Raw genomic sequence first — 22123 nt, 5'->3', positions numbered from 1 at the left:
CTCAATTAGAATCCTAATCGACAAAAATCTGAAACTTTCTGTGTTTGTGCCAATTTTATTCCTTATACAGGAGCTCTAATTCTCATAAGCTATTGCAATTTGTATCTCATCAGTAATCAGTGTTCTTCCAGTATTTTCCCATTGTACTGTATGACCTATCTTAGATCTAGAGATCTGCTGGTGCCCCTGCAGTCAAGTTTTAATAATTCCAGCCTCTATTCTTCTGTACACACACAACACAATATTTTGTGCAGGTTTTGGGTGATAATCCCTTCCATTTCTCATCTAGCGCACTGGACAGTTATACCAGGTTTTGAGTTCTGCCTGTTAGGATATGCCAATAAGTGTCCTCTTGCCTAGTTTTTACAGTTTAACTGCAACAATTGACCTTTTCATGTGTGTGTTAGTTTTATGAGAACTGGCTGGCCAACAAGCACGGTTTTTTTTGGTCTAAAGTAAAGAACATAGTGTAGGGGGAATTCCTACAAAACCACAAAAAAAAAAAAAAACATAAACTGTTCAAATTTTTTTCACAGAGTAGTATTATTATTATTATTATTATTATTATTATTATTATTATTTTTATTTTTATTATTAATAAATACATTAATAAATTAACAAATACAGTAATTAATCAATTTTGTGCCTCTTCCGCCCTACCCATAATTTTAAGAGTGATGCGTTCTGGAGATTGGGTACAGGACAGACAAATTGATTAGCTAAGTGAAAGCTTCCCAGAAACCCAGAGACTGCCCAGGACACACTGTTGCAGTAGAGATTTAAAATGTTGAATCTAGACAGGCTATGTGAGGGGCTCCATAATTATGCTACAAATAACAACCTCTACTGGTGAGTAACCATACTGTATTCCATGTGACTTACAAATTGCTTGCTTTCAAAACTAATTTCGAATGATACAGAAACGGCTAATATAGGCTGTGTTTTATAGCAATGTAAAATGGTTACCACTAGAATATTAAGGAAAACTGTGATGACTGTAAAGACAAAAGGTTCAAGCTGACCGCTGTATGCCACTTAAGAAATGTTACATATGAGACATTTCAGTTTTGTACTCAGATTTTTGTGTGAATTATACATTAAGCATTTTAAAGGTGTTGGTCGTGTGTCGTTACCCCCCCCCAGCTAAGAATAATTGACTGCATTGCTCTCTCCAAGCCAAGACTGCAGTGTGCAGCGCTGTGAGTCTGTGTGCCCCAGATAATCATATCTTATTCAGTCTTGTATCCACAAATTATAATAATCTGATGCTAGTGCGATTGCTTGCTACTGTAATATTCACTTTAATTTAAATTCCAAGATATAACAATGATATTATTATTATTATTATTATTATTATTATTATTATTATTATTATTATTATTATTATTATTATTATTAATACATTGTCGCTTGGATTTATTTTCAAGAAGTTCCAGTGTGCTTTTGTTGTATTCAGCAAGCTTTCCTCTTAAAATATTACTGTTGAGTCCGTGGTCTTCTACTAGTTCTTTTTGTGTTTTTCTTCCCTTTGGGCAAAATGGTGGCAACAAAAGACAGTTTTCCTATCAGTAAATACACTCTGGTTTTTGAATGTTTCTCTGTTTTTATATAATGTGTTTATTTTTTTACATTTCATAATGTAAGCAGGGTGCAGTTATATTGGAAATGTGAGTTTGAGAAGGGCTGTTAATATAAAGAAATGTGTGCTACTGTATGCTGCAAAATATAAGATATGCTTCTTTATCTCAACTTGTGTCAATTTACTGATGGGACAATATGAACATTTTCAAACAAACAATTTTGCTTTGCCCCTGTTCTTATTTTGTATTAAACATAATTTATATGTGTTCCAAAAACATAAACAAAATAAAATCAGAAACGTATGAAGTAAGCCTGTTCGATAACCATGTAATTTGATACAGTAAAGGGTTACGTTTATTACTCGCATTTTCTGAAAGAATATTCAAATATTTGAGACATCCATGTTCATCCTAATTCAAGGTGGCGGGTGTTACATACCTGTTTTATGGTCAAATTTAATCAAAATACGAGCCATAACAGGAAATCCTGCAAACACACTGCTGCATTATACATTTATCTGTAGGTCCTTGACTTAAAAAAAAAAAAAAGGTTACAGAGCCTCTGGGTTGTTTGATAGTATTCCCTGTTCCATGGTGACATATAATCTGTCTGGGCAATGTGTTAGTAATGAAAGCAGTACTCTTGATTAACTGCTGTACCACTCTGTGGTCTTTTGGTTTGTTTGTGTTAAAACTAAAACTGTAGCTGTGCACTGTCATTCTGTAATCTGACCGCTGTTGGGGATGCTGTTATAAAAGCTTTGCAGTATAACTGCTTGCACAGATGAACCTGGCTATTTGTGCAGGTTTGTTGCTGGTTCATGACCAGACTGCAATATCACCCAGCCATGAAACTGTACTTGATGTCCCCAGTAGCTCTGTTGTAAACACTGAAATGAGAGAGAGTGCACCGACCAGGAGGCACTGATGTGCATTTTTCCCGTTTTAGTAGATGCAATCCAGACACATCGTATTTTTAAACAAGTCCCGTTTAGTAGCAAATGCAGCTAAGAATCTCCCTGCAGAAAGGTTAGCAGGATTAGTTTCTGACACTGGCAACCACCTTTTCTGTACTAACTAGAGTTGGGGTCAATTCTGAATTTAATTGGAATTCATGGGTCAATTCCAATTCTGGAACTGGAATTGAAAATATATCGGTTACAGAATTGAAATTGAAAATAAGAGTTACAAAATTGGAATTGACATGTTGAAATGAGTGGAATTCATCAAATTCCATTTCAATTGCATTCAGTTCTACCCAGGTTTGTATAAATCAGTTGCATTGAATTACTTAAAAAAAAAAAAAACTTTTTCATATCAATACTAATTGTGATGAATTGGCTAAAGGTATATTTAATTTATATTCTATATTCATCATAAAGAACTAAAGCATTTAGATGATGAGAAGTTTTACTGTCATTGTACTGCAAGAGAACACATCTGTGTGTAATTAACACAAGTGAAGCTTACCGACAGCATTTTTAGCTTCATAGATAATGACGCTTACTACAGAATTGAAGTAGAGCAATTTTCAAATGATAATTGTGTGGTAAAAGTGGCATTCTTAGATAAATTAACATTTATTCTCAACATTATTGAGACTGATTTATCAACTAATTGTTGGTTTGTCCCAGGTCTCCTGAGAATGAACACCACAGCAGGTACTGTATAACTGGTTATTGATTAAAGGTTAACAAGGACGGGGGTCTTTTCTATATACCAATCCAGCGTTTTATCAGGTGAATACGATGTCGGGAGCAGAATATACGATAGTCAGTGTTTCCATATAACGACAGCCAAACATGTTGATCGTATTACCTGTCGAATTCCACCGATACCACTTGCATGAGGTTTATTTAAGACATTGGCAGAGACAACTACAGCGACAGAGCATCAGCAAATATAAACCTCAGCTGAAGATGTGTGTGCATCATATTTGATGATTTCAGAGTTGGGACATGAGATGGCAAAGTGTCACATCCACTTGGAACACCATCAGTGGTAGACGTCCCCAAAATTTGCATGACTCTCTTCTTCTGCAGATAGATTGTAGCAAGGTGGGTGCCTCTGCCTGTTTTCTCAATCTCACGTCTCCACTGCTGTTGTTTATCACGGGTTAAGCTACTACAATGTGTCCATATTTTTTTTGCTTGCTGACATGTTATAGTCCTCCCAGCAGCAACAGCAGTCATTTTATTTGCTATCTCTGTCCATTCTGTTGTTCAGTTTTGAAAATAACAATTCCTTATTTTTCTCAACTTCATCTAACAGCACTTGTAAGCTGGGCTGCTAAAATGCTTACTTTTTCTGCCATTTTTTTCTGATTCTGTCATCTCTCCAAACACATACCACATTCCCTTAAGAATTAACATCCTTTTATTTAAATGGTTTAATGTGTCACGTGTGTTCTGACAGGTGTAATTACTAATGGTGGATATTATCTTTTTATTACTATTTTTATTTAGGTTTTTTATTGTATTTGTTTGTCATCTTTTATGTCTTTCCGTGGTACTGAATTGTTTTAATGTTAAGCACTTTGTGAAGGTGGCCCACCTTGAAAGGCGGTATACAAAATAAAATGTGATTGATCGATTGATGGTTATATATACCTATTTAACTATAACGCTAATACAATCTGTGTGAATGGTGCACTTCCAAATGACTGCATTATATGTGTATATATACAATTACAGTCATAAAGGTTGAAAATGTGTTTTAGGACATTTAATACAGTAGTATATGTCTCCTACAGAAATAGCCTTTGGTTCAATAAATTTGTAGGATGTTGTGTAATTTTGCTTAGGATTCATATATGAAGCTAATTATTAGCCAAATTTTAACTTAATAATAACTATTTATTTGTTCAGACAATGCTTTTTTTTTTTTTTTTTTTTTTTTAGCAAAAGTCGCCTCTACATTTTTAATTGTATGAATTGTCCTGTATGGCTACTGGCTTGCTGGCATGAGGGTGACTTTTCTGACCACAGGGTCAGAAAATAAGTTTTTTGACAAACAGCTTCACTGTTCGGAGGAACACAGCTGTCATCAAAAAGACTGCACAGAGGTCAATTTAGCGCTTGGCAGACAGAGGGTAGCTGTGCGAAATCCCTGACTGGGAAATTAAACCTCCCCACTGGCAATCCAGCAGCCTAGATTCGATGCAAGCCTGTGAGGATGAAGCTCCCTGCGCTAAAGGCATTGGCTTTTACTGCTATGCCATGAGACCATTTTGTTCCATTTTAATAGCTTATATTCTATGCAGTTTAACATAAGCTAAAGTCTGAAATATCGTTCCTGCGTGTAACATATAGAATGCAGAAGTGCTGTGTTGTATTTATGGATGAAATGAGAAAAAAAAAATTATTTGTACCATAAGATGGACAAATAATGATAATAGAAACTTATACAATGTAGAAAAGTAATTCCTACCGTCTCGGCTTCGTTGTGGTAAAAAAAAAAAGGAAATTAAAATAAGGGGATATAGCAATTGAACCATATTCAAGTACATATCTTTTTAAACCTGAAAGAAACTTACTTACAAGTGGTTATCTTCAACCTTTCTAAACAATTGACTTGAAAAAAATTTTGCAGAATGTTCAAGGCCTTCTACTTTTTTTTTCAAGACTATTTTCTAATCTGGCATTATTACATGCGGGAGAAATCCATGTGCTTGAAAGGGTAGGGTTCATTGTTTGTTTGTTGTTTAGTTTTTTTCCCTGCTGATGCGACTTAACCACGGCGATGTGACTTAACCAAACACCTCCTAATTTGGTATATGTACAGGCGTCTCTAGTTGCTGTAGTGAAAAGGGCACTGCAGCCTTAATTACCGTGAATAGACATACATTTTGTTGGGCATTGTGGAAATTGAGAAGGGCACCCACGGCAATTGCCGCATGGTTACCGTTATTGTATTGTACTGTTTTTAGGGAATTGCTAAGTGTTGACAAGCTTAGCTGCATCCGACAGGCAGTCCTAAACCCCTGTGAAGAGTAATATGAAATGAGACAAAGTAGGTTTGTTTGCTTTATTGGTAGCAGTTAATAAAACATGAAATCTGCTTTGTTTTTGTTTTAATCCTTATCTGTGTGATAGATTCTGTAACCGGTCACATGTAGAGCAACAGGAGACTATGTTGATAAGGATTTCAGTCTCTTTAGTAGACATAATTTGTTCAGTATTATAGAATGTTAATGAAACTAGCAAAAAAACTTCCAAGGCTCATTACATAGACCTTGATTGGCATAAAAAGACAATATATTTTCCAGACTGATAAACATTGTATTTTTTTTTTTTTTTTTTTTTGCTTTATCAGCCAGTTGAAAGGCCTGCATAATGGACTACAGCAATTGCTATGTGTGATTGATTCAGTGTTGAGTGACAGTGTTTTCAACACTTAAAGTAATGCATGTGTCCTTGGAGGGATGAGTTCATTTCTAAAGCCTGGGTTCAGTTTTTCAGTGTATTTATTCAATATAATATTTTCAAGCCAAAAGTCGTTGTTTTTATAGGGCTTTTTAAAACAAATAAATAAACCATACAAAAAGTTAATTGATTGGATCTTGTTGGTTGCTGGAGGTTTGTGGTGTTGAGAATGAGATATCCTAAAAACTTTTCAAATTAAATAATAGCTCAGATATAGCAGACTATAAAAATGTGTAGTTCAAAGTAGGGTGCATACAGTATCACCAGTGACAGGTGATTGTGGAGGCACTCAAGTACATTATGTAAGTCCTAAGATTTCTTTCAAATCAAAACATAGATGTAAAATGTAATATGTAGAATTCTTAACCCATGAGAACCACCTTGGTCTACAGTACACTGTGGTCATTATATGGATTTCTGCTACTCCTGCAGGAGGGTAAATCTGATTCAGATAATTAAACTTGGTAGTGTCATGGTTTCAAACAGTTAAAATGCTTGTAATGCCCACTAGCATGGCAGCAGACCTCATACACCAAGTGGACCATGATGATGGATGTCTCTTGTGTTATCTGCAGAGAATTGTATGTTTGTCTTAACTGATGATGGCTGACTGTGGTTGCTTGTGACACCAATTCCATGATGCTACTGTAAAAAATACATTGTTAGTGATTTTTATAGAAAGAGAGTTAACAAAAAAAAAAAAACCTGAAAAAAGTCCCAGACAGATATTTAAACTTTTTTATTTGATTTGATTTTTATATATGTACTCGGGCAGTTTCATTTAGGAGTCTACAGATTTATAAAACTGTTTTGTCAGAGTATGTTATCCTGTATTCGGCTCTTGGGAGTAAAATATATAGCCCAATCCTTTTGACATTGGAAGCCTGTTGATAAAATGTATTCACTCATTTTCTTCAGGATTAAACATTTGAATAATTAACAATCCTTTAGAGAAAGTACTTACAAAAAAACATAAATATATTGTAGAATGTCATTTTTGCTTAATAAAAAAAAAAAACATGTATCTCGATACGTATCGTATCGTGGACTGTGTCGTCTCACCCCTATTAAACGTTGAGGGGGGCTGTTATAAATGTGGGTAGAGATTTGGGGGGGAGGGTATGCTTGTGTAAACATAGGGGATGCTGGGTGGCAGTGGTTTGGGGGCGAGGGCCGGTGGTCACCATGAGAGAGGGGGCGCTTCCCTGTAGTGACCACCTTTGCTTTTGCTGTGTTCAAGCAGACACCCTTTGGGCTGTGCACTAATAAACTGCCTGAGCATGCAATGAGTGTGTCAGTTGTCCTTCCTTTCTCTGTTGCCAATCACATCAGTTTGATCGCTTCCAGGGAGTCCTTTTAAGGGATATCAGTCTCAGAACACCAAACATGTATACTGGCTTGAATCCCACTTCGCCATCTGTGTGAATACAGATACTGTGAATACTGTTTTGATCATTCATGTAAGAACGTACACAATGGAATTTTGAAGTTTTAAATATAAATGGCTTAAAACGGAGAGATCGGGTTTCCTTTTTCATGGTGAATTGACAGAGAAACATGCAGGTGCAGCTGCACAGTATTTGTAGATTATTCTAGCCAGCGAGCTACCTTTCATATATTGAACGAGTGTAAGAAATATAAAACTGAGAAACAATGTTATTGATGTCAAATATATGTTTATTGGTATAGCTCAGTAATTGAGAACTGTGCACCGGACAATGCATTCACTTTAGTTTTGTAGATTCCAAAACGCACCCTGTAATGATGTCATTTCTGACCCCTCTTTCCTATGCTCTGTGTTTTCGTGGCACATTTCCAGACCTAACAAAGACATTCCTTTTGAATCCGTTATCCCATAGATTCACCCATCCATCCCCCATGTAAACAGAGGCCCCTCTCTCCTTACATTCCTGAGCTCAAATACCATACCCAGCTTCTCAGTTCAGTTTGTTGCAGAAAATAACATATTATAAAATAATAATTAGTTCCAATATAAAAACTATTACAAAGTTCCTTACACAAGCCTGGAAACTACATCCAAATTGATATTTATACAAAGTGTTGGTCCCCCATTTAAAATTTTGAAATCAGAAAGCTGTGTTCGATCCTGGCTGGGAAAGGGACGCCACCATGCAGACAGACAAGAAGAAATCAAACGATCCGGCAGGCATGAAGTCTGTCTGGGAGCTACTGGGGTGATTTACTTAAGGTGTAGTAATTGTAGTTATGGTTATGAAAATGAATGTTTGTAGCCTTATTCTCACTCGTTTGTACTCTGGGGACATAAACAGTTTTTCGATCTATGTTATGATATTTTAGACTTTCATGTTCTGTCTGATATATGAATTTTGATCTGGTGATTCCATTGGAAGGGGGTAAATAAACAACTTGTTATTTGAACTTTGTGGAGTCAATACACCTGGAATTATTTCAAAAGTCTACAACCAAACCAAACACAGTATGCAAACAAACCAAACAAACACAGTCACAGACAAAAGTATTTGGGCAGTTTAAAAAAATTTGAAAAACCACAAAGAAAGTGATTTCTGTAATTGTTCTATTGAAAGTTATAAAGTAGAGATTCAGCTTTATAATAAAACAACAAATTATTACAAATTATTAATCTTGACTGCAAAACTTTTGCAGTTGGTTAACTATTTACCAAACTGTCACAGACCACCCCCCTCCTTATTCTATTACATGAACATTTACATTTTTTCATTGTTTTGTGTTGATTTAATTGCATTTGATATTTTTACTTTATACATTTGTATATGGTATCAGATGTTCCCCGTAGAGCTGGAGAAAAATGTATAGCCTGGGTTCAAATTGCTGGCTCATGTCAAAGACTGTAATATTGAATGGGTTACTTTACCTTCTTTGTCAATCCTCCTAGCAACTGCAAGTTCAACCAAGTTGAAGCAGTAACCCTGTGAAGTTAGGCTTATTTAGGTCAATGTCAATTCATAATATATAATTCAGCTCAATTAAAATGCTAGACTGCATAAAAACCTCCAGTCAGTACCAGTTCTGTATATGCACTGTAAGTACTCTTGTTATGCATTTACCAGTGCCAACCTCCTTCATTACTTAGCATTTTTAGTAAGAAGTTTAGTCTCTTGTGAAATGTAATAGACTTTAGCCTTATCCAAGGCAGTACCTAGTTGTTCTCCAGAACTTATCCAACTGTAGCTGCCTGAATGCTAATTTTTCTGTCAAGGCTATTGCTAGAGAATATGTGCATACATAATCTACCAAGTACCATCGCAGTTTAAAATTAAATTAAACCACGTTTTAAATTATCACGTTAAGCTACAGCAGAAATCATTGCAGTATGAGGTTTTAGAGTATCAATCAATTATTTTTTTTATTTCTTTGCTGTATGTGGAAAGTGACTTGACTATCAGTTTTTATATCCCCATTAGCACATCAACCCAGTAATAATGATATCTGCTACTGACTGCCTTGAAATTCATACAGCGTTACTTCCAGTTGCTATGGAAACTATTCCCAGGAGCAACATGAGGGCAGAGTGCATCATCTATTATTATTATTTATTTCTTAGCAGACGCCCTTATCCAGGGCGACTTACAATTGTTACAAGATATCACATTATTTTTACATACAATTACCCATTTATACAGTTGGGTTTTTACTGGAGCAATCTAGGTAAAGTACCTTGCTCAAGGGCACAGCAGCAGTGTCCCCACCGGGGATTGAACCCACGACCCTCCGGTCAAGAGTCCAGAGCCCTAACCACTACTCCACACTCCTGCCATCTAAAGACCTTGTTTTATCTATTGTAGTATGCACGTTTTCTAAAATGTGTTTGTGTATTTTTTAAATTTTTTTATTTAAAGTGCTCAGTGATTCCTACATGAAGGACACTCAAATGTAAGTTTCTATTGTATTGCATTGCACTGTATTGTAAATGCAAACAAATAAAAAACACAAAGAAATAGTGTTTACAATTATTTCTGTATTTTTAGCTGCAGCTATACAAGGTTAATTTCCTTCTTGGAGCCACCTTGCAGCTCTGTGAACTGAACAAGCATGCTTGTAAAGAAAGGAGGGATGCATTTTCATACTGATATATCGGACAACCACCTTTTTAAATATGTTAAAAATATTAATATTAGTAGTGTGTAATCTTTCCCAGTGTTACAACCGTTTAAAGCCAACTAACTTGTGTACTGGTTTTTACTAGGCTAAAGAGGAGAAGACAGATCAAACAGTGTTCAGAAACAACCGTGGCAGATTCCTCAGATGGTTCCAAACCTCATGCAGGTCGGGGGAAACGGGACAAGTCCCCTGCATCTGACAAGAGCTTGAAACTCTCTTCGGACCCAACAAAGACATCTGCCAACAACAAGGAGAACACTTCTGATGAAGACAAGAAAAAGAAGAAAAGTATGAAAGAGATTAGACACATGGATCTTAAAAAATATTATACAATAGGTAAGTGAACATTACTTTATTGTTCATACCAGAAGATGTTTGTTTGTTTGTTTGTTTGTTTGTTTGTTTTTCTTAGAACTCTAAATGGTATCTTACTTTAAGTTAGTATATTACGTTGAATTATTCCCAGACAGAATGGGTAATCCTAGGGGTCACAATATATGCAATTCGCAATAATTACATGATGATCCTGCTGGGCTACTTTTTATGATCTCTAATAAGATGAAATAATCATCAATGATGAGTAAGGGTTCGGATTTGGGGGGGGTTTGAATCTGGTTAAATTTAGCATTTTAAAAAATGGCTTAAACCAGGCTTCGGTTCTGCACATATTGTACACGAATAAGTCTGGTCAAATTTTTGAGTTAGAAAGCGTCCTTATCTGTCAGATATCTATTTGTTTTGACAATATTTGCAGGCTTTGTTGGGTTTAACTCTAATTTTAAAAAAATTCAGTACCCTAAAAATTGAAAGATTTTGTTATAAGGCAAAACTTGAGGATACTGCTATAATTCCTCTTTAGTGGACTAAAAGTAGCTACTGTACGAAGTGCTTTTGGTCATGTAATACAATCCACAATCTCTTAACAGTACAGATACAGGATGCATAATTTAAACATTTTGCCCCTTATTAACACTACATATCATGTTCTATGATCATGTAATATTTAAGATAAGTGGCACTTAAGAAGAGACAAGCTATTGATCGAAGTTCCCTGGCCAAATACACAAAGTGTTTCTGTCCAGTCCTAGAAACAGGCAAATCTAATTTAAAATTAGCATGAATCTCAATGCGGTACCGCCAGTATGATATATATATATATATATAATATTTTTTTTTTTTTAAATAGTTTAATATTTTAATGCAGTAGTCTTTTAAAACATTCAATCATATGATTTGCAAAAATACTGAATATGATTTCGCAAAAATTTATTTGGGCTTTGCTTTAAAAAATGACAATGACAAAAAAATGGTAAACCTTCAGGCATCGGCTTAGGTTTGGAAATTTGAATATATTGTGTATAAATATATGGATATTAAAATACAGAGTACGGGTAACAAACACTCACTGAGAAAAAATATGCAATACTGGTTTGACACCAGCAGATGGAGCATTGTGTAAGTACCAGTACATTAATTATTGTACAGCTGTCAGGTGATTTAGTCTTTTCTGTTGGTATAAACTATCTCTGATACATTTACTAGTGATTTCAAGCCCGGTGTACCCAGAAATAAGGTTTTACACACACACACACACACATATATACACACACATATACACACACACACACACACACACACTCCAAATGTTGTTCAGACTTTTAAAAACAACATTAAATAACAGATATCAATTAGATGTTATTTCTTTTAAATCAATATCAATATTAAAAGAACCTGCTGGGTGAATTTACTGATAAACAATTATACTGAAGTTTAAGTTTTTCATATTTATATAAATGAGAAACGTTTGAAAACATGTGTCCCAATTTCCCGTGTGTGTGTTTTTGAGGGTTCCATTTGCATAACAAAAATAGCCTACATTTTCCGTATCTACTTAACAAGAAAGTCACTTGTTGACTTTAAATGCCAAAAGTGCTGTGTTGATATTTTAGATGGAAAGTAAAAACCCTTCTTGGTATAACAGTGTTGTGTCAAATGCTAACTGTACATATGGGTCCTCTGTGGCACTTTTAATCCACTTTCCACTTAATGTACAGGATAGCGAAAGGTACAGAGACTTCGAGGGTAAAGGTTGGGTATACTGTATGTTCATCAAATCAACCTTGGTGTACTGTAAATTAAGCTTTGGTTTAATTTGTGCACTTTACAAAGCCTTCCATGAGAACGGACACCACTGATGCTCACTGTTGTACGTACTCCCTACTGCTTTCATGGCAACTTTTTTTTCTGAAGTTTTCATAAGTGTTAAGCTTTTTTTGGTGCAAATCATTGAGAGAGAGAGACAGAGAGAGAGACAGAGAGAGACACGTGTGTGTGTTTTTTTTTTTTTTAGAAATTAGAAAGTTCCCAGGGTAATCCCCTTTGCATGCAAGTGTGACAGGGTAGTATGACGGCCCAAGCTGTTACCGGCAGGAAAGACCCAGAAACAGAAGCTGCAGTTGAAGCCCTAAAGCACACATTTATTAAACACAGAATCAAAGACAGGAACAACCCCAGAAGAATGTGCCCGTGACCATAAGGATTTTGTTGTGGAAGACAGCAAAGGAAAGAAGGTACAACTTAAGTGTGCAAGTACTGTCGAGTTACTACTATAGTATTTGACAGAAAAATACCACCCAAGCATTTTGGAAATTAACCGAAAACAATAATTTCATACAGTATATAAAAAGCGAAATCCCTGGAAAAAACAAAAAAACAAAAAAACAAAAAAACCAAAAAACGATTTATGTAACGCTCATAAAGCTAAAAAAATAAGCACCAAAAAATGTAATTCATTAAAACAGAAAAACAGAAGCCCGAAGTATAGATCTACATTAAAAAAACAGAAAATGGTCCTTGTGTCCAGTGAGTTTTCTTCTATTTTATTTACAAAATGTATTATTTGAGAAGAGCATTTATTAGAATAAGGTTATGCATCTTTCGTCCCTTACCAGCAAATAAGGCGAAACTGCATTTTTACTCAATTCCAAGGTAGTTGTTATCCATACATGATACCATCCAACCCTTGGCAATCTTAGATATGGATAAATGTGAACTGTGATCAAAAAGTGAAAACTTTTAAGTAACTCAATAGAAATGTGATCTAAAATCAATCAAGAATGTTGACTGTGTGGTTTGAAGTTACAAATAAAATCATTATCTGTTGTTAAGGTGGTTAAACTGTGGTTTAATTGATCTTCGTTTCTCTTAGATTTTTTCTTCTAAAAAAATATTTCTATTTCATTTGATATGCTAACGTGGTCAAGGAGCTGTCAGAAGCCACCTTTGCGATCTGATTTACAGAACGTATTGTAAGTGGTTAAATCTGTTTTTTTTCTGATTTCATCTGCAATTCATTTAGATTTCCTCACATACTTTATTTTTTTTTAGCTAACAGCATTGGCTTTTTCATTTTTCTTCCTTCTAATGTTTTTTGGAGGCTGATCTGAGCTATTTATGTGGATTCCCAATGTCACCAAGCAAAAGCTCTTCTGTTGGGAGTGCAGGGTGAGTCCAATTCCAGAATTCAGGGCGAGACCAATTCCAGAATTCGGTCATTCCAAGTTGCCAATCTTGGGTGGGGACCCACAGGGAGCACTGATGTGGTACTTGCACTCCCAAAGGGCTAGGGTGGAAAACTTTGTTGAATGGTGATATTTATTGTATAAAGGGTTTGTGGTTGTTTTGGTACCGGTAAGTGTTTTTCTCGTTTGTTTGTTTTTGCAATCTTTCTTTTTCAAACCAAGTTTGCTGATGCATTTCCAAAATGTTTTGGAAATACATCAGCATTTGCAAAGGCATCATATAAGTAGTCTACAGGTTATTCAAATATCTATAAGCATTTATTAAAGTGGAAACTATAGAAATGTATTTCTTTATAGTAGAACCTTAGACAGTGGCTTGTGTGACTTATTTTAGTCACAGTTTCTGTGACCTATACTGTTGTGGGTAGAATTGGTTTCCTGTGCAGTGTAGTTGAAATTGAGAGGAATTTCCACTGACTAAGAATAATAAAAGAAACAGTAGCTAGCTGGAAAATCGTATAGTTTATTTACACAGATTAAAATGTAAATCAGTATCTGTCTGTGACATGGGGGGGTAACCCTTTTTTTTACGTAATACAAGTTTGTTTAGGCATCAATTGAAGACTTGAAAAATGATCCCAGAATAGAGACACTTACAGCTGGTTTCACAGCCCCCGGTTAACACTTGTCTTGGACTACCTTACCTAAGGCAACATTTAAGTAGTTCAGGATTATTACTAATCAATGTCTGTGAAACCCAGACATATATCTGTTAGTCTGAAGTTTCACTGCTGAGAGATTTATCCTTGTTTGATATTTTAAAGGACTGCAGATAATAACATGCATTGAAAATATTTTTGTCTTTAACAGAAGGCAAACATAATGATTTCCATTACACGAGAGTAGATGTTAAAACTTCATGCTGATTTGAACTCGGCTCTCGCCAAGATAAGCACCAACTAAGACGTAGCTTTACAGTAAACTAATGTGATCCATATGTGTCTCCATCCATTTACGTTTCCTTCCATATGATGATGTAGATATCCTTCTGTCTGGTGTTAATGGCTGAAGTGTAGTGCTGGCTCCAGGGATCAGCTTATTTTGCCTCCCTGGCGCATCAGCACACATTCAGACAATTGACAGCAATCTTTAAAGATGTATCAGATTGTATGGAAGGCCATCTGTGTCAGAAACACGTTTCAAATATTTAGTATGCGTATTGATTTGGACCAATCGGAATACTATGGAAGGCCTCCTGGGCCAAAAACGAAATGTTATTTAGTACATGTTTCAAATATTTAGTACACGTTGTAATCTCACTTTAGTTCGTGTTGTAATTCTAATTATTATACATACTAATTTGGTCAATCAGAATACTGAAAAGGCAATGAGAACCAATGAATTTAAAGAAAATAGTATGTGTAATAAGTTATCCAATTAAAAGTCGCCTTACATCTGCCATTCCCACCCAATTCATGGCGGTATATGGACTTGTCATTGGGTAAAGTCTAGTGAAAGATGGATAGACCCAGACCCTCCGAGACAAGCATCAACCAGTGGTTTCAGAGCCTAAATTCATTGGTTCTCATTTCATTTTCAGTGATCTGATTGGCCAAATTAGTACATGTAATAATTAGAATCATAATAAGTACTCACTGGAATCGGATCCTTGATATTTGTATCTGGTTTGTCGGTTTTAAAGCAGGAACCAGGTACCCAGTTTCATAGGAACCGGTTCACACATCTCTAGTTCCAAGGCCGGTGGGGAAGAACATTGATTCAACTGTTTTCTTGTAGGACGAGTCAAGTGACAATAACAAAGAAGACATCAGTTTGATGTGCCCAATGATATTTTCATAACAGTTTTGCAAATGGAAGCTATCATGGGAAAATAATAATTTCAGCTGTGCAGAATATTACTTTTTATTATTTATGTGTTTTATTTCCTATTTGGTTTTCATGATGTTTTCAGCAGAGTGGTTGGTCATTCAGGACTAAGTTGAATGTTGCTGGTGTGAAACCTGTAAAGAAAAGCAAACCTATGGGTAATGGATATTGTCTGGTTACAGTTCTATTGTGGGGAGTTTGGAATCCATGACTGACGAGACCTGTGTTAAATAGACCATTTAATTTTAGTGCTTCATCTCTGAAACCCATTTAAAATGCATGCACTGTCAAACCAAGAAAAATATATTGTTGGTCTCTAGATTGTATGTAGCTTTGTTATGGCCCAGGTAGGCAAATATAATTCTTTTTTCTAATATACACTGCAGAATAGATGCAATCATATATCCGTGTATTTGTCGCAGCTGTACAACAAAATGCCCGTAAATCGTACAGAACAGAGCATTGTACTGTTAAAAAAAACTGCACCACACATAGATTTTTATTGTATAATATGGGAATCAACAAATGCCTTAATATAACTCAACAGTTTACTGATTATTAAACTTATTCTTCAGTCAAGCTCGCCTGGGATCTTCCAGAATCCAAAGTACAGTACAAGGTAAATTGGTGCACTAGCTAATTCTAAATAGGTAACCAGGTCATTGTGACGTCCACATGACTTTCTTTACTTTGCTGCTTTCACCCTTCATTGCTAGTTGTGCCCAATCACAATGGGTACACCATGTTTTATACAAGTGCTAGAATCCATCGCAAAAACATACATCCTTTACTTCATGAAAAATTCACTAATGGTGGGATTCATCATTTTCTCCAGAAAACTGACTTTTATTCCATGGTGTGTGGTTATTAAATGACTGAAAATGATTCTTATTCAGTGATCTTGGTACTAATTTTATAGTCATTATTCTGCAAACAGTTGTAATTGGTTACATGATGTTATACTGCAAGTGGCCTTGCTGTAATCTCTCCAGGAAATGCATTTTTAATTTGTACATTTGCAGTGCAGTTCTAAGGCAGTGTGAAAAACATATTTTTTTTTTTTCTGGTTAGATCTTTGGCTAGATCTGTTTGTATCTTATTTCTGCTTTTCAGATGACAATAGAAGCAAAACCAACGAAAAGAAAGAGAAGAAAATGGTGATCCAGAAACCAAGTGGCACAGTGGAATATATCGTAAGCACTGAGCTTGAAAAAGCCAAAATTACATTAACATTATAATTAATGACTTTAGAGTTGTTTTAAAAGTGGTTCTGAAATAAGTATTTCCCAACCCCTGTAGACCGGACATTCTTGAAAATGAGATACATATCAGGTCGCTTAACAAAATAGGGTCTAGCTGTAAACACCAAATTACATAATGTCAGTATTTTTCATGTAAAATTAATCTTGACTTCATCTACAGCTGGTGGAATTTGGTCAAAGATGCAAGTAAAGTGTAAAATAATTTAAATTGAACCCCTAAATACTGTTGCAGCTGCAAAACAAAACCAATTTTTCATAACTGTTAGAACGATGTGACATAATACATGAAATAATAATTGCATAGTGTATTGTCCAGGTTTTTTCTAGTTCAAATTTTGACATCCTCCAGAAAAGTGACAGCCGTACAGATTGGCTATTCATTATATTGGGGATATAATATTTGACCCGTCTTGTTTTCCAGATGTCCGGAGGTCCTACACCCCCAAAACAGACTGTAATCTGTCATTCCTTTTGAGTACACAGTCTTTTTTGAAAACCCTAATAAATGTGCTACATTAGAATCTTTCAGTGATCCATGCTTTTCCTGTAATCCAGGTAGATGTGTCAGTAATCTTTACACCCTCACTTTCTGTTTTGTGCAGGCTAAATCCCAGGACACTCTTAACTGCATTGCCTTGAAGTTTAACATCACCCCAAATAAACTAGTAGAAATCAACAGGCTCTTCTCACACACCGTCGTCCCAGGGCAGGTAAAACCTCATCTTATGTTAAGTGTACCATTCGCATTCAATAATTATACTGTGTGTGCATACCCTATGCGTGTCTTTTTGCTTTATCGGTAACTAATCTTACTTTTTTGTCATTGCAGAAACTTTATGTCCCTGTTGTGGACCATGATTCCAACAGAGCCTGTTCACTCAGCTCAGGCAGCCCTGCTTCTCCAACATCCTCCTCTGACACAGAGTACGATAAACTACTGGTAAGAGAACTGCAGTCGTACTGTGCTTAGGGATTAAAAGAGAAGGAAACCGATGAAAACCAAAGCGCAAGTCAACTGTACAATTGTATGCACTATTTAACAGAAAGAGATTAAATTGGAAGGGCAATGATAATAATATTTGGTTTCAAGAATACTTTATAGTTGAGGCATGCAGTCCTCTGTATCTATGTCTCACAATTTTGTTTTACATATATCTAGAGAAATGATTATCCAGTTGTGATGAAACTTGCTAAATACATTCTATAGCACAGGTTTTTGATGCTATCAGGAATTATGTTGAGGAATCTGTCTGTCTATGTCAGACTTACATTTTTTACCCATGCATATGGTGGAAATTAGGTCATGGTGTTTTACTTCTGTGGCCAAGGGAGGTACATAATAATTGTACATTTATTTTCATGAAAAGCATACTGATTATAATTTCAGGATGCAGATTTAGCCAGAAACTCATCAAAGCCCATCCAGAGAGTCCTATCGTCGGCTTCAGAAGAAGAGGAGCCAGTGACTGTCAAATTTTTAAAAATGAGTTGCAGATATATCACAGATGGAAAGGTGTGTGCCAGGCAGTTTGCTTTAAACACTAATTCTGCTAGTCTCCTGTTTTCAAACAAAATAAGTCTACTGCTTGTGGGGTTTTGTACAGCGTGTTTATTGCAGGGTTGACCGTGTTCCTTTGTTTTAAGGGAGTGGTCGGTGGAGTTATGATCGTCACTCCAAACAACATTATGTTCGACCCTCATAAATCGGACCCGCTGGTGATCGAGAATGGCTGTGAAGAGTATGGTCTCATCTGCCCCATGGAGGAGGTGATCTCCATTGCCTTGTACAATGACGTCTCACACATGAAGATCAAAGATGCTCTACCATCGTAAGCACTTTGTTTTCAAACCAAATCTTTTTGTTATCCACTACAAAAGGGGGATTTTATATGGGATAATAGATTAGTAGGAGCTATTCGATAACTATCTGGTTTTGTATTGACTGGTTTACTGTATCCTATATTGTACACAAACATGTAAGCAACAGTTCAACATTTGATAATATATGTTTTTTTCCTATGGTTTTCAAAGCGGTAAAAATGTATATATATATAATTTTATTTTTTATATAAATAAATAAAAAACCTACTATTTTTCATTCCTCTGTTGCTCGTTCCTATAGCACTAGTTCAACATTTGATAATAATCTTTTTCTCTCTGGTTCGCAAGAGTATCCAAATGTCTGCTAAAATTAGATGATCTTTTTCTCAACCAAATGTAGAATATCATGAGGTGTGACAAAAAATGCATCTGATGGCTTTGGAGGAAGGCTTGTTAGTATTTCAAGCTATATAAAAATGTCTTAAAAAAAAAAAAAAAAAATTAGTGTACATTGCTCAAAACCCTCCCCCAGTGCTGCACACTTTGCACACCTTCAGAAAATATCGATAACTTCGGACAGCCTCTTAGGGCAACTGCAGAACCAATATTTACAGTAATTTCAGGTAGTGTTTTTTTTCTATCCACAATTCTGCTGTACAATTGGCTTAACTCATGCTCTGATTGGCTAAAAGGATCTTGAGCATGCTACAAAACCAGATTGTTCACTAGTTAGATCATGTTAGCAGGATCTATGTTGGCCTTGTAGTTGCTTGTTAATAAAACGTGTTGATGTTACCTTTTGATAATTTTTCATATTAATACATTTTGCTTTAAACCCTAAATCTGCTGTTCTGCTGCTCTGGGATTTTGTACAGTATGTTTATTGTAGGGTTGACTGTGTTACTTTATGGTCGGTGGAGTCACTCCAAACAACATCATGTTCGACCCTCCTATTTTTACTAATTATTAAGTGTTAAGTGTGTGCTAATTATTAAGTGTGGGGTTTCATTTATCATCAAACATATTTTTGTTTAAGTCAAAGCAAAAAAAAAAAAAACAGTAATAGTCATTTTGGTTGTGATCGTCCAAGCTATTTTTTTTTTTTTGTACAATAGTTGCTTTTTTTCCCATGTTCTTTTATTTTTGCCATTTGTTTTTTTTTTGTTTTTTTTTAATTTTCCATGCACATTCGTCATTTCTCTTCTCACAGCGACCTACCAAAGGATCTTTGTCCCCTGTACAGGCCTGGAGAGTGGGAAGATCTCTCTTGTGATCAGGATATCAATCCTTTTAGCCGATTCCAGGTCAAGAGTAAAGAGAAACATCAAGCGAACATTAGCGACACTGCCACTACAGACTTGGACAGTGCAGAGAAATCTCACTCAGATGAAGGCTTCACAGAGCTAGAACCACCTTCAGCCCCAATCACAGATACATCGCATAGTGGGAAAGAAACTAACAGCATTCCTATTGGTATCATTAAAGGGATTGATGCAAATAAAATTACAATGAAACTGGAACCTGTTGCAATAGAAAAAGAGCAGACCGTTACAGAATTAGTGTCGGTTCAGGACTCGTCTGTAAATCCTGCTGCTGCAGGACAGGTGGAACTGAGAGATAAGACTGGTTTAGTAAAAGAAAACTCTAAGAACGTAACTCAGGAAGCACCCGTTCATAAACCTTTCACAGACATTCCGAGAGTGGACAAGCAGACTTCACTGAAGGGAAATGAATTGCCTGGGCAAGGAATGCAAGCCCAGGCTTCTCCTTCAATAACAAAAACCTCCAAATCTGACTCCATTGACATTAAGATGCTTGACAGTGGGGATAACAACGCATGCTCAGATATATTTGCAAAGGAAGCCACTGTTGCAGAGAAATCTGCTGATATAAGCAAAGCAGGGGCACACCAGAATGCCTTATCTGATGCATTGAATGTAAAGGGACCACTGTTACAATCCTCAGAAAAAAATCATCAGCCAGACAGTGAATCAGAATTGAAGTCCTGGCTGCTTAAAAAGATACAGGGACCAATTGAGGGTAAGTCGACCTTTTTTCATGCCAGCCTTGATATGCAAAGATCAATGTATTTTTGTGTGAGAGGTCCAACAATCAATCAGTAGCTTGTTGATCTATTTCAAAACCATAGACAGATAATGCACAAACTTTGAGTTATCTAGCCGCATCTTTTCTCTTGTTAGATATGCTGCCATCAAAAGAAGAGAAAAGCAAGACGCCCCCAATGTTCTTGTCCATCAAGGTGGGCAAACCTATGAGGAAGACCTTTGCAAATAAGAGCACGGCTCCAATGCAGCAGCATGCAAGGAGAGGGAAGCAGCCCGAGTATTGGTTTGCTGTTCCCCAGGAAAGGTGAGTCCCCATGGACAGATTCTCTGTTTAGGAATTTATTGTACCTGTGGGTAGGCATATCATTGATGACAAAACAACAAGGCTATATTTTATTTAAAAAGTTATTCCTCATAATGGTATGGTTCACAGTGACCTACTTTTCACTCTGACACCTGTTTGGCTCGGGAATTGAGGGCAACATCTTTTGAACTGCTTGCTCAAATTAGATTTAGAATTTGATCAGACAATGCATGGGCATTTGTTGTGAGATATGATTCTGCTTTAAGTGTTGTTTCTATATTTTGGTTGATCTTTATGTAACTTTTAGCTGTGTTAATTTGTTAACCAGTGAGCTGCTTCCCTGCTGCACCTGTTTTCTTGTAAATGGGTCAGTTTAGGGTTTGGGCTGCACTCGGTACATTTGGTATGAAGGGTGAACAACAAAGTCCGCTTGGGAAATGAACCTTACCGAGTCCACCTAAACAGGTGCGCTCGGTCCGTTTGGCAAACGCACCGAGTCCAGTTCGCTTACTAACCTCAATGTGGACACCAGCTGGACCCGGTCATTTTGCACATAGGAAACTAACTATATAAGGTAACCTGATTAGGAAGTAAACATTTCACGGTTTAGTTCATAATCTGAGGAAACAAGTCGAGCAAAAAATCAAAAAAATGTCTCGGGGAACTTGTGGCAGGGTAGCTAAGTGGTGACATCAGACGCCTTTATCCAAAGCGACATGAAAACGTTCATGTTGCTGACATGCAGAACTTTCTGTGCCTTCCTGAAGGTAGACAAGATTATTATTTTTTTATTTGTTTATTTAGCAGACAGCTTTATCCAAGGTGACTTACAGAGACTAGGGTGTGTGAAATATGCATCAGCTGCAGAGTCACTTACAACTACGTCTGACCCGAAAGACGGAGCACAAGGAGGTTAAGTGACTTGCTCAGGCTCACACAATGAGTCAGTGGCTGAGGTGCGATTTGAAGCAGGGACCTCCTGGTTACAAGCCCTTTTCTTTAACCACTGGACCACACAGCCTCCTATACCCCTCGGCCACAATCTGCACAAGTTTATTTTAATTACTGTGGATGGGGCTACCCATCCACGCTACTAAACAATACAATAAATAAAACACACGGCTACGCCGTCACAT

General features: G+C 36.3%; 1 protein-coding gene across 5 annotated transcripts in view; it reads left to right on the top strand.

Moving 5' to 3' along the window:
* LOC117411108 (nuclear receptor coactivator 7-like) overlaps positions 1–22123 on the top strand; it is a 42828-nt gene that overhangs the window by 2856 nt on the left and 17849 nt on the right. For 2 of the 5 annotated variants that reach the window (XM_034018247.3, XM_034018248.3), the window contains exons 3-11: positions 10212–10462; positions 13390–13434; positions 16648–16727; positions 17399–17506; positions 17626–17736; positions 18184–18309; positions 18441–18625; positions 19828–20657; positions 20819–20987. In XM_034018247.3, the coding sequence (XP_033874138.1) occupies positions 10212–10462; positions 13390–13434; positions 16648–16727; positions 17399–17506; positions 17626–17736; positions 18184–18309; positions 18441–18625; positions 19828–20657; positions 20819–20987 (1905 nt within the window). The remainder of the gene's footprint in view (positions 1–10211; positions 10463–13389; positions 13435–16647; positions 16728–17398; positions 17507–17625; positions 17737–18183; positions 18310–18440; positions 18626–19827; positions 20658–20818; positions 20988–22123) is intronic. The other 3 variants (XM_059025643.1, XM_059025645.1, XM_059025644.1) reach the window with 3 other exon arrangements.

The sequence above is a fragment of the Acipenser ruthenus genome, chromosome 6 (assembly GCF_902713425.1).
Source record: "Acipenser ruthenus chromosome 6, fAciRut3.2 maternal haplotype, whole genome shotgun sequence".
Classification (NCBI taxonomy): Eukaryota; Metazoa; Chordata; class Actinopteri; order Acipenseriformes; family Acipenseridae; genus Acipenser; species Acipenser ruthenus.
The sequence above is the reverse complement of the archived record's forward strand: the minus strand, read 5'-3'. Positions and strand labels throughout refer to the sequence as shown.